Below are 14,180 nucleotides of genomic sequence, written 5' to 3'. Positions count from 1 at the left end.
TCATGAAATTTTCAAACTTTTTATATAATACATAAGATACCAACATAAAAGTTTTCCATGGTGAATGTTCAAATAGTTTCGTAAGCCAATGCATATAACAATACACTGTAATATCAGTCCATGTTGTATTATAGTTTTATATAGCATTTTCGCATAAATCGTTTAAAGTAGTACTTTATACGTGGATTATAAAATTGAGAAACTGAAAATTTCGAGGAAATATGAAATGAAATTGTCATTCCGTATCTGACCTACGTAAAAGTACCTTACCTTTCTTATCGAACATGAATGCTTTGATTCGCAAAATTAACCTTAAACAAACCTTTATGAATCTCTATATTTATCTATATCGATCCTCTTCCCAAGAAAATCAAGAACAATATATATTCAATTGTTCGAACCGTACCAAACCCAAATCATTACCTACCATCTTTCTGACATTAACACCACTCCCATCCACATAGTGACGCCACCTTGAATAACGAATACCCCGTAAAACGCCATGAATTTCCAAGCGTCGTTGTCGCGGCAACAATGATACTCGTAAAGTCACGATGGCCTCGAACTTCCCGGTAACGAGACTCTTAAGTCGAAACGAAGATAAGGATGGACTGTGAACGAAGATAAATAGAGACGGAGGAAAGAGTACGGGGAAAAGCTATGACGCGTATGATCGGTAGACTAGGGCCCTGTCCCATCACCAGGGGAAACGACGAAACTCTTGATCCAGCCTCGATGGCCAGATGAACTTTTATTATTTATCTCTTACTTTAGAGAGTTGCCTGGTCGGTTTTAGCCGGTTTAGCTTTTACGGTTACGTTTAATAGCCGGCCAGTGTGGAAGTTTCGAAACGACTGTTCGCCTTTGCCTCTTTATGCGATGCACTTAGCAGCGTCGAGCCTCCCATTTCATGGGAAATCGATGGAAAACGTATTAGGGCATTAGGACATAGGATGAACGAGGTGTGTTGCAAGGCAAGATACATGGTTATTGTGCATATCTTCGCGACATTAATACAGGATCATTCATAGTCGATGCTAAAAATGAAATCTGTTCTTCGCATGTTTTAGATCGGCGAGACGCTGCACCCAGAGCTTCAGATCATAACGAGCGTGTTCAACAAAGTTAAGTACCGCGGTAAGTAAATTTCTTCTCTGTTAGATCAGTGTATAGGGATTGCGTGTTTCGGAAAGATTTTGCTGGAAACTGTATAGGACATAATAATAATTTAGTGTAATGCAAATAAGCTGAATATTTTCTAATCTATGAGAACGTAATGGTGGTACTAACGGTATAGTGAAATCGATTAATTTGTAATTCATAGAAATTTTATAGATTTACATATGTCAGTCTACGTCATATAAGTATATGAGAAATTTGAGTATTTTGACCATTTTTGTACAGTATACGGATAAAAGATTGATTTATTCTTTTATAGATCTTTCTCGTTTCTTTTTTCTTTATTCTGAATAGGCTGTTTTCAAAATTTCAGGTATCGTCGTCGAATTATTAATTCAGTAACCGTAGAATTTTGCATCGAACGAATTTTGTTTAATCTTGAATGAAATAAATTCGTAGTTCTGAATAATGCAAACTAGTATTGAAAACATAAACAATATAAATTCTATCTAATCCAGAAAAGTACGTTTGATCGGTTTACGAAGCAGAAATTTCTAGAACATAGAACGTAAATTCATGAGGTTTGCAGACCATGATCTATTGTAATTTCACGTATAATGCGAGCGCCTTTCGTCTCTGCCGCTAGCGTACACTATCAATACGCATTTACGCACTAATACTGCCGCAGACTATCTGATGGTGTTATAGGCTTTCAACTCGCTGGCAAGCTCCGCTACCGTTTGCTTTTGCGATGGGATATTAATAGTTTCGTTCGTGCCGCGCCGTATAATGATCACGATTTATCCCCTGTTACTTCACCATCCTATTAGGAATTTCCGACCTCTCACATTTGCCGAAATTCTAAAGCTTGCAATCTCATTAACAGTAAGAACTTTAATGTTTAAACCTTGTCCTTACGTTTATTTCAAGTTTCTAAATTCTATATTTCACGTTTGAATTCTTGACAATTTATGAGGCATTTACTTGAGAAATCGCCGGATAACATTTCCTTGTTGCTGAAGATGTTTGAGCTAAGGTATAGTGAAAATCCTACATATAAAATCTGTCTTACTTTTGAACTCTACTAAACGTTAATTTTATGAATAGAACTTTATGAATGAATTGTCGCTAAAAAAAAGTGAATTGCCCTATTTCTGAATATTTCTATAGAATTCTGTGGACTTGAGCACACCATCCATGTGATAAAATAACTATTGCAGCAATTATGACTGAAAAGCGCGAACAATAATATTATTAGAAACTGTACAAGTACCCTTTCAACTCTATAGAAAATTCTTTCAAGAAAATATTTCATATCTCAGCCTATTCTAAACCGACTCATTGCCACATATTTCCTCGTGAAACACTTTCCGACACTTCCAAGCTTCTTCCGCTGAATGAGCTCCCTTTACAAAAATCCGGCTCTATCTTTTCTCGCTCGCTCACCACGTCATTCGGATAACTTGGTTGTATACGATGGACGTACGTATTGGATGTATGTCTGTAACCTGAATAAACATCGCTAATTCTGTCTCGTACGACCATTCGAAAGTCAAAAAACGCTCACCCGTGTCATCCACTATCTTGATGAAATACACATAACAGGCGATTCATCGTTGCGTGTCCGTGTCTTTCATTCGCGACTGCAATTAGTGGACCGTCAAAAGGTGTCGCGTAAGGCACGTGGAAGAGCCACAGATGAAACCCAGGACCCCGGGTTCTGGTTTGAAAGCGGAAACGAAACGGAGAGTAGCTTGGTAGACCGACGGGGTGAGGTAAAGAGAACGCGCGACGATGAATGCGCGGTTCACGCACCAAATACCACCGTGGACCGCTTCAGCGAGCCGCGGTGGAAAGTTGGCCGCGCACTCTGTCGCTGGGATAACCCCGGATAATAAATAAAATGGTGCCAGGAAAGGGAGTGTGCCGACGCTCCAGGCTACGTAGGGGTGGCGCGGGACTCGCTGACTCGAGAGGGTGAAAAGTCGAGGGACGGAAAAAAGGAGAGAGAGAAGGGGGGATGGAAAATGACTCTCTTAAGGTAACGAGTCACTTCACCGCGGCAGATATCCAGGTTTCTCGAAAGGGCGACTTTATCTCGTCGTGAGAGTCGATATTGTGGGGTTGTTCGTGGCTTGAATGAGAGGAAGAATTGAAGGGTAACGGGCTACGATTAGACGTTTAAAGCGTGGGATACGTTTTCGGGATTATTGCCGGTGATGAGATGAATGGCATTTTTTTGAGAGTTTTATGAGAGGATGGAGATATATGATTATGGTTTTGGAGTGCGGTTAGGTGGAATAAAATAGAGGTTAGATTTGGGGGTTGTTTATTTGGTAAGTTTTAGGAGATCCTTTTTTTTCGGACGATTTCTTGTTTTCTGACGAGTATCTCTTAACACTTACATTCGCGAATTATTTAATATCAATGATTGTTATCTGTATTTAGGATGAAATCGAAAATAACTTCGCAAGATCAGATAACGCTGTTAGAAGGATTTTATCTGCGAAAAGTAATTGACATTATATCATAAAAGATGCTATATATTTCCGAAACTCGTCTCTTTGTATCTTGTCAATCGATGCAAGAGATTTCTCCCTTTGATCATCGATCAACAAAAACAGACCTTATCCAGAATTACCTTCTCAATCGGCAATCGATAAAAGCAGCGAATAAAACAGCCAATAAAAGAGTCTATAATCAACAACAATAACAAGAAACCTCATATAAGAACCAAACTTATAACGTCGTAAAAGAGTGTAGTCTGTAAAAGAAAACACGTCACAGGAATTTCTCAAAAAAATATACGAACGAAAGTAAACGGGAGAAGGTTTAAACCCGAAGAATGAATTCGATGGAACGACGAGATGCGTCGATGTTCCCAAAGGGTGATCCCTCCACGGTAAGGGTACTCGACGTTAAACGATTCGTCGATGGAAGCTCGGTTGCGCAGCTTTTTACGCGGTGGACACGATCTACACGACAACCGGTCGATTTACAACGAGGGACAACGATGCTCAGCGTCCAGCTAGCTTGTGTGTGCATAAATTCCTCTATACACCGTGGCGTCATATTCTAGTGTGCGCCGCGTGTACGTGTGCCGTTGTGTGTGTATTTTAATCAATACCCTGTTGACACCGCGACCACGGCACATAAATCATGAGACAATGGAGAAATGCCGTGGGGGGTGGACCAACAGGGGTGGATCTAAGTATTCCATTGTCGTGTACCGTCGGCTCCTGTACCGTCGATGTGTGCATGTACGCCATCCGCGATAACAATGGGGACCCACGAACGCGCGCACGCCATCGCTCCTCGAAAAGTTTCCAGGTATTTATTGCGAAATTTCGCGAGAAAGCAAGATTGTATCGCACCACTTGACTTCCGGCCGAACAACCGGTCGTCGACAGCCTGCCTCACGGCTCAGGCATGATTCTGCAGAACGTACCGCTATTTTGGAGATTCTAACGAGACGAAGGGGTGAGTTTTGAGATGGTTGGTTACAATGTTACAGATATTGGAGTAATGGGCTTGAGAAATTTGCAGATGGGAAAGTATAGATAAGTTTTGTGTAATAAGTTATACATATTTTGTTGGACTTTTGCTAATAATTTCCGAAGATAATTGAATTTTTTGTTTATATGCCTTTAAATTCTGCAGAGAAATGAATGTTGTAGAATGGATAATACATTTTATATAACATTGTAAATTAAATCTATTTTATTGGAATTTTCGTGATACTTTAGTGTATCAATTTAATTTAGGCAGATAGTTAAATTTTTTTAAATTGCTTATTTATTTTTCTTGATACAAAGAAGATTGTAAGATAGTATCTACAATAAACGTTTGATTTGTTTTCTTAAGCGATACCAAGTACACTGCTTGCGAACGAAACGACTATAGCAAAATTTAATCAATGCTCGTAAATGGAAGAGGAATAGAACCCAGGGCCACGATCTAATCCCATTACCTGCCATTTTATTCTATCGTTTCGACGCAATGGAAATAACAAATGAAAACTTTACCGCTTATCTAAATGAAATTAACGATACCATTTGACGATACTTAAAATTAAGAAAATATTTTGCTGATGATGGATTACCAGGAATACTCGTAATTGTAACTTTTCATCATTGTCGAGAGATTGTGTCATGCGCCCATGATGCACACGCTCGCGCTTTACGAATCAAATGTAAGCGTTCCCCGTGTATCGCGTACCGCATCGTAAATATCGTTAATATTTATGAATCAGTTTAATTCAAACGTTGTGTACGTATGCGAAATTCTATGAGCGGGAAACGCATGACCCGGTTCGATTGGTTCATCAGAATCAGTTGTTAACTCTTGTAACGCGATCATGTGCGTTTATCGATGTCGAGCATGTAGAATATGATGAAAATTAGGGTCTTATATGGGTCATTACATAATACACGTTGCAAGATAAAATTATGTTTAACGTTTGAGAAGTTTCGAATCTTTGAGAAATTTCTTATTTTGAACAGTTTTGTGTATGTTCGACTATTATGTTCAAATTTTATGAAATTTAGAACTTTTGGAAAATTTGATAAAAATTTGTTAATAAATGTAGCAGAGTCCTTATAATTGAGGTTCGTATGTAAACGTGTGCGACGAAAGTGAAGTAAAAGAATTGTAGAAGAAAAATTTAATTGTGAAATTTGAAAAAGAAATTTAATTAAACGCCAGCTTAAATTTGAATTACATTACAGGATTTGTATAATATATGATTCTAGTTTAGCCCTCATGTGAAAACCTATCGAATCACATTATAGATTTAGTGTATAGTTGTAGATGTAGTAATAACGATTAACGCTACATGTTGTCCTGTTATCACTTGTTAATTTATATGTACATTTAATTATTGATTATTAAAACTAATAGAATTTAGTTTACACGAATACAGCCATCGAGCGAATGGAAGTCAATATGCAGAATTCAATGGTTCAAAAGTGTAGAAACAAATTAAGAATTACGAAAAGGGCAGGCGTAATTGATAAACTCTGTGTTACTCGTTGTTAGATGTTTTGCGGTATTAAGATGAGTGGAGAAAGACTGAAGAAAAGCGATTTATTATGCAATATGAAGAAGAGCCATCGATCTTCAGAACTAAATCCTTTACACCGTAGAACTTTTCAAAACTGAAATATAAGACACAGTGTTCAAACTACTCGTGAAAAGAAATTTCTTAAGAACTGCAAACTCCTCAAAACTCAGACATAAAGCCAACTCACTTTCGATCCTTCTCGGAGGTATTAACGAACTAACAATTTTGTCAAAAGCATCTGTACGTCTATAACGTTTCCAGAAACAAAAATAAGAATGATAAAATTGCTATTCTGACAGATTTACAAGTTCCTAGTGCGAAAGAAAATACTGCATGTATTCGTGAAACGGAAGCTTCGAATAACAGAATGGAGTTGATGGCGAATCGGAACGTCTTATACGTTGCAAGAAGGTCGGCTACATCTTCCGTTGTCTTTCATCGTAAACGGCCCCGGTAATATATGGAAACAATAAAACACAGAGAGACGAAATAAGACAAGAACGGGCAACTTTCCTGAATATGAATATAGCTACGTGTCTATGCAGGGCATTTTCCAAAGTGAGATGAAAAATGCGACGCATTACTCGCCGACGCAGCGAGCAAATATAAAATTCTTTATAGCTTCCTGCTTCGTTCGCGTGCCAACGATGAATCCACTGCGTCGTAATGTAAGCATTTATATTAACTTCCATCTACTCGTGATATACGGAATGACACGCGGAACGAAAAATACTTGCCGTTACGATCTTTCCAATTTCGATGTTACCAATGAAATTGAAGAGAACTACGTTCGTACAGTACGATAGAAACGCGAGACACGACGAGGAAATATAAGTAGAATAAGCGATTCGATGCTTACATTGGAGCAAATTCGCCTTAATTGGAGATTTTGCAGAATAAATTGAGAATATTTTCTGATTAATCGTATTAGTAATAGATTTCACATTTTACCAATTGTTTTCATTGTGGTTTATGAATTTTGTTCGGTTAAATCCTTGGCTTATTGATATTTATCAACTACTGTTTTAAAAATACCGTCTGACGTATTCAGAATATTAATATTTTTTGGAAACAGATATTGGAAGAGAACGAAGTCACTGTAAAATATAACGTTGTTTAACGTGACTATAAAAACAAATAGACAACACATTTAAGGGTTGGTGTCATTCTGAATATCGGATTTCTTAAAATTAAATAATAAAATCGTCTTAAAATTCCTACTAGGCATTTTTTCTATTTGTTACGATAAAGATATAAATTTGCATAAACATCCATAGTCTGCTTATTACTTTGACCTCTGAATGGCTTATATAAAATTACAATTTAACGTTCATAACAATTAAGCGGCATTCTGCGCTTTTCTGAATATCATTCATCTGAAAATTTGTTAATTACTCGTAAGACAAATCCACCTAAATTACTGTGTCGGTAAATTACAACCGCCCATGTTCATTATATCTACGTGTATATAATACGTATGAATCTCTTGTAATGGCTGGCAGATACCACGAGAAACAATACAGAAAATACGATCGTACAGTAGACCGTACGATATTCGAAGCAACCAGAAGGATTTGAACCAGAAAAATCCGTACGCTGTCTTTCCAAGCCACTTTACGTTGAAAAGGTCCATGCTCTATTATCTTCGAACGCGGCTCGAGGGATGCCATGTGCAGCATGCATGCATCGCGTATTTCCACTTTGTTTCGCTTAACTAATGGCGAGCTTTCGTCGCGACCTTTTCATCCCACGATATCTTACCCGCGTCCTCTGAGAATCGTCACACGTTCCTTCATATGAGAACAACCAACGAATAAATAAAACGTTAAGTCGATTCAGCTGCGATTAAGATTGTTTGTTTCTGTATGAATTTCAATTTTTTTGTAGAATTAAATATCCGAGATAATTTTTAAATAATTGTTAATTATGTTCTGTATGTAATTGAATTATTTATTGTTAGTAATTTAGTTGAAATTCACGTTTAATATTTTCTAGAATATTGTTATTTATTAACTTAGCTATTTAATTTGACTAATTTTATTTATCGGCTAATTGTGTCATTTATTAATTATTAATTTAATAATTGTCATTATTAATAAATGGTAATATAATGTTAGAAAATATTTTGCAAGAGATTATACAAGAATGTGAGATATTTGTATAAAAAAAATGTCTTGCTTCGTTCTTGCTTATTTCGTCGACGAAACTTTCCTCAGTCGATGAAAATATTTTCCACGGCTAGGAAAGACAAAAAAGAGGATTTACCAGGGTGACGGATCGCTCTCGTGAACAATTCTTTTTTTTTCGACAGTTCGTTCAGGGTGTAAGAACCGGCAAGATGGTAGCGACTTCAAGGACCGAATTTTCGGCAGGTTTTTGATGGATTAAGGGAGGTTTGACACCCGCTTCACTGTGTCGATCAAGAAGTTACCCTGGAGATTCAGGAAATTAATGAACACGTCAGAAAATTAGTAAAGATGGAACCCGTTATACGAAACAAATCTTCTAGTTCACACAGTTATGAAGATACTTCTTTAATATCTGATACTTATCTGAGACAAAAAATGGCGAAATAATTCCGCCGAACGTAAATTTTGATTTAATACAAAAGATGAGAGACAAGAATTACTTTAAACAGGCAAACATAAACATATTTTGCGCAAAATTGAGAAATCTTCAGAAAATAAAGCTGAATAATTTGGCTTCTGAGTGGCTCAATTATTCTACAAGTCCAACAAATATTATCTTTTCTTAAGAAATATCGCGATTTCTATAAGACAACAGTAAAGATCGTCTTAGGTAATTAATCTTACAAACAAATCTAAAATTAAGGTACAGGACCTTAATATCAGGAATATTTGGTATGCATATAAATATGTATGTGTTATAAACGAGTCATCCATCAAATATATTCGATCGGTATCTAGCCGGGAGCAGTTTGACGCGTAGATTCCTTCTATGTTGGGCGACGGCATTTCTGAAAGCATAGAGCGGTCATTGTTGATAGCCAGGACAACGAAAGGGGCGCGGTTGGTCCGTTTGCACGGCTTTGTTCTACTACAGAGGGCCGCGTACAAGAAACTGATCCGCGCGTGCAAGCTGTCGGCTGGAAATTAGCACGATTGCAATACGTGCTGGCAGTTAAGGGCTTTACCTTTGTGCTCGAATTGAGGAATTTCGTGACGCTTTGTAACTCGTATTTTTCACTAATTTTCTTGCTTTTATCGTGATACGAATATATAGCTGTTGGTCACATGCCTGTATTACCAATAAATCAAATAATTTCAAAAACTTACGCGAATTTAGGAGCGAAAAAGCAACATGGTATCGAAATACACCCTGTATTATAAATTAAGAGTCTCCGAAAGTATGCTGCAAGAAATGGCAGAAGCGTAAATTGCAAATTCTTTCATACAAACTTTCGGACAACTTGAAAAATTCGTAATATGAAATATATAATATAAAGAAAAATACAAATACAAAATTCGTAATTGATTTAATCGGACCATAGTAACTCCGGGCAATTCACCTGATTTACCATTTTCCATTTTTAATTTTGCCATCTTTATCGCTCATACTGATAATCCGAGAATTTGTATTGTATCCATGCAATAACACCTTACTCTACAAACTCTTTATCGACGATACCAAATACCTATCAATGCACACACCGGAACGCAAACACAATCGTCTAATTAAATCATTCAACTACAACGCGGCGAACACACAAAAACCAATGTCCATCAAGCGGGACAAAAGAATGATTCGAACCTCGGTTAAGCAAACAACAGTGAGCTCCGGTTTCCGCGTGGCAGACATCCAGGAAGCCGTGGGAAGGAGCGCAGGCCGGCGCATAAATTTGAAAACGATTTTGAATACGCGATTTGACGGCGTGGTCCCGCGAGAGCTCGCGTGCGCGCACGAACAAGCGATGCCGGGTAATGAACACGGTGAATGTACCATGAATCATTGGGAACGCTTGTGCGCAACGCGGATGAAAGAACGGAAATTTCATTCTTTCCACGGATTCTGGCCTTGACACGGTAAAATTCCTTGACAGCCGGCGCGAATGCTCCCGGGAAACCGACGTGCATATTTTAAAAGACAGACGGAAACGGGAATGTGATGCCACCCTTTCGGTGTAATCCGTTGTTCCAGCCTCGCTCCTGACTTTTCTCTTTTGGCATGCCACGCGATAAAGCCATTTTTCCCCTACGAAAGCGATCCGACGTGTTCTGCTTTTAGGTCAAACAGCTCGAAGCGAAATAATAGCACCCCTCGGTTAATTAGGGAGAGAACTAAACGATTGGACGTTTAGTGGCCCCCTTTTTCTTTCTTCTTTCTTTTTTTTTTTTTTTTTTCATGCGATTACAAGTTTTAATACGAGCAGCAGCGATCGTGACGTTTTACGAAATTAGTTATTGGTCAAAATAGTCGTGTTTCGAAGAGTGAGTCGGGAAATAAGAAATTTTGTGTGAGCTATTCTTTGCTAACTTGTTGTACAAGTTAGCAAAATTGTAGTAATGATTTGAATGATACAAAGATTTTTTTGGTGCAAATTCGTATTTTTATGAAAATAATATAAAAGTGGCATCTAAGCAGAAATCTGCTTCAACGATTGAATATTTTAACAGCTACTGTATTTTCGATATTTTCGTGTAATATGTACATTCTGTGCATCGTTTTCGTTTGTTATTAAACACCGATGGAACTGGGTGTCACATTACACACGGAGCAATCTACATACTTTTGGAAATCTTGCTTGGATTCCTCTTTAATCTCTGTTCTTTGGTTTTCTCATCAAAGATTCGGAAGGATTTGTACATCAGACCCATTGTTTCTGATTTCAAGTTATGAAACAACAGAGCAAGTCTATAGGTCGGGCTTTTATGCAATTAGGTTGGTAAATGGTTGCCAGAGTTTGATTTAATCATACCGGTAAATACAGAATTAATTTGGAAAACTGAGTGTGTAATGAAATGAGTGACCTCGAAAGATATCACGTTTGTATAAATGAAATTAAACGCACGCGTAACATCCCATTAATGAGACGACCGATCGAAAATAATTAATCTTGTATCAATTAAATGGAGCTCATTGTTTCATCCCACTTCTTCACTGTTTCTCTTGTTCCCATCACAACAAAACAAATCCTCATTTTCGTCCAAAATTCATAGTAATTATAAGATATAAGCTTATACCGTATCTCGTGGTTTCTATTAATTATGTTAATTAACTTCGCAATAATATTTCGTTCAAATCATTTATTCCTGCTACCTGACACAACATTTTAGAATATCGTTTAAGCTTTTGCGCGGTAAAATTCTACATACTTTTCTATATACTTCAATTTTGTAGGTTCTGTTTATTTCCACACCTTCAAATATCACGTGAATGCATAAAAATCTAACGATAGCTGTTATAACTCTTGCCCGATTCAGTCGCCGATTCATTAGAAGCTACATGAAACTACAAACATTGCCAATTATCCTAATCGAGCGCATTAGCCCGTTTAAGAGGCTTATCGAGACAAATATACACTCGTTCTGTTATCTATTATCGGACAGACCCAGTGACTATCGGCGATGCTTCTATTGCGTCAAATGTTCTTCGAGAAACACACGTGTGGCTGTCGTTGCGTGGAAGTTGAGGGCAAAGGGCTCTTAGGAAAATTGACCGACCTTAATGGGTCGACCACACATCCGGGGATAATGATGATGACAGTGGCGATAATCGCGATATAAGAACAGCGATGGAGCACGCCATCATAACCTGTGTCCTCTGCTGTGTCAAACTAAAGATTAAAACGTAATCACTATATGCGGCGAGGATGAACCTGCATGACATTATCGAACGTTTGTTGTTTATGTCAAATATTTGCGTTCACGGGTATTTGTAAGGGATCGCTCTATTTCCAATAACGTTCAGCTTTAAAAGATATTGAAATTCTTTGAATTGGTATCATTAGAGTCAGTGAAAAATACATCAGTCACGAGTTGGTTTACTTGATTTTTAATTTGTTTAATATTATGTTAATTTTACACGAACAACTATTAATAATCTTTACCTTATGAAACAAAAGATACTTAAAATTTATTAATTTGATTAATTCAAATTTAATTTGTTGATCTGTTAAAAACGAACGTTGCGTTGATACAACATCTTATTTGACATTTTTCATCGACTTACATTATTGAGTTTTGTCTTTAACATTAAGATTATGATAGCCTTACTTCGTATTTTCGGATCACTATCTTTCATACCATATGGAGTCCACGATTGTACGAAGTTTGAATAAATCATTGTATGTGTTCAGTTTATACTGTATATTTAGTTTAGTAAATTAGTTTATGATATAGTTATATTCAGGAAGGAGATTGAACCCTTTCAAGCTGAGATATAACCAAGGATAAAATAATACAATAAGTGGACATGGATAAAAAGTATGTTCAGCCGGTATTTTAAATGACGTTGGCTTTATCTTGAAAGTTCATTTTATATTATTAGTATTCAGCGTGACGCCTCGACCTCACGTTACGCGGTTATAAATCCGCCTTATACCGCTTCTCTAATTTGGAACACGCTCTGCCTTCCCGCTTGCTCTTGTTAGATTTAGAACGAAGCAAATATTCCTTTGTTCTCGCCACTTTCAACCATATTTTCAATTGAATCTTTTTTCGTTCCGTGACGTTATTTAGTACGAAAAATTCTACAAGAGGTTAAAATTCCAAAATCGGTCATTTTCAAACGGCGCCAGCTCACTCGAAATCGATGAAATATTTTCCTCATGCAAATATTAACCATTCTTCCTCGTGATATAGTTTCATCGTAAAAAGAGAGGGAGGCAGGGAGGGAGAGAAATGGTAAAAATCAAAAAACTTCATCCATATCGAATGAAATTCCTGTTTTATAAAATCTGAACGTGTCTAAAACCAACGAAATAGATATCTTTTTATTTCTAGGTCAGCAATACACGCGTGCAATGAAAGATATTCCACAATTTTATCTTAAATGTTTCATGAGGAATCATTTTCTTTGTACCGAAATCATATTTTTGTCCTTTTAAGTGAAAATTTCCGTTGATTCTTCATTTTATATAGATTTCTTTATTTTATATTTAACAAAAGTGTACACGTGTTCTACAGTACATTTCCTTCCATAATAAATATCTATACTTTACCATTTTACATTTCAAGTTATTAAATTAACCAAATCAGTGCCCTAGCAGAATAAAATTGAAAATATCAATTTCACGAAAATTGTAAACCGCGGCAGGTCGCGGGACATTGAAAAACGTTCAAATAATTTTTTTATTTTCGTCACCTTTTTTCCCCATTTTTTATAATCTGTGCGTCGTTCGTGGACGCGTGCAAGCGAACCTTCTGCGCCACGTAGCAGAAATTCGAGAAATCATTGCCTCCGCGTTGAAGCCCTCTCCGAAATCGGATAGAACGAAGCGACGTGTGACACGTTTCTCAATTTCTTCACGCTTTTTTCTCGCGACCTCTGTGCAAGAGTTAATGCATTTCATTAATCACCGGACGACCCTCTGGTCTTCTCTTCCTTCCATCTGAATTTCAGAACTGGTTCCATCCCTGCTGTGATACCTGGCCTCACCCTCATTTCCATCCTTTCCACATCTTTATTATTATTTGTCACCTGCTTCGATGCTTCTCTACTTTTCCTTCTCCTCCTTTCTTACTTCCTCTTTTCTTTTTACTATATCAGTCCTCTTTTCTATTTCACGCGAAAATTCTTTTTAAGGCATTAGATGTCTTTTCGCGATTGTTAAAACAAGAGAAAAATTAAGATACAAATAAATTGGAATTTGAAACACCCTTTGCTTTTCCGATGGAACAAACTCTTCCGTACATTTTACAAGGAAATAAGAATACTACAAGCATTGTTTCTAAATATAATTAATTACTATTTTAATATGAAACAGTAATATCATAGATAAAATATTTAATTCCTTAATGAAGTTATCTGTTTGATTGAA

The 14,180-nt window shown here is 37.0% G+C and overlaps 1 protein-coding gene across 3 annotated transcripts in view; it reads left to right on the top strand.

Annotated features, from left to right (window-relative positions):
• Nucleotides 1-14,180, top strand: part of LOC126863748 (carbonic anhydrase-related protein 10) — a 226,734-nt gene that overhangs the window by 204,743 nt on the left and 7,811 nt on the right. For all 3 annotated transcript variants that reach the window (XM_050614218.1, XM_050614219.1, XM_050614220.1), the window contains exon 6: nt 1,071-1,137. In XM_050614218.1, coding sequence (XP_050470175.1) covers nt 1,071-1,137 — 67 coding nt within the window. The remainder of the gene's footprint in view (nt 1-1,070; nt 1,138-14,180) is intronic.

Source organism: Bombus huntii, chromosome 3 (genome assembly GCF_024542735.1).
Source record: "Bombus huntii isolate Logan2020A chromosome 3, iyBomHunt1.1, whole genome shotgun sequence".
In the NCBI taxonomy this organism is placed as follows: domain Eukaryota; kingdom Metazoa; phylum Arthropoda; class Insecta; order Hymenoptera; family Apidae; genus Bombus; species Bombus huntii.
This window is presented reverse-complemented; position numbering and strand designations above follow the sequence as displayed.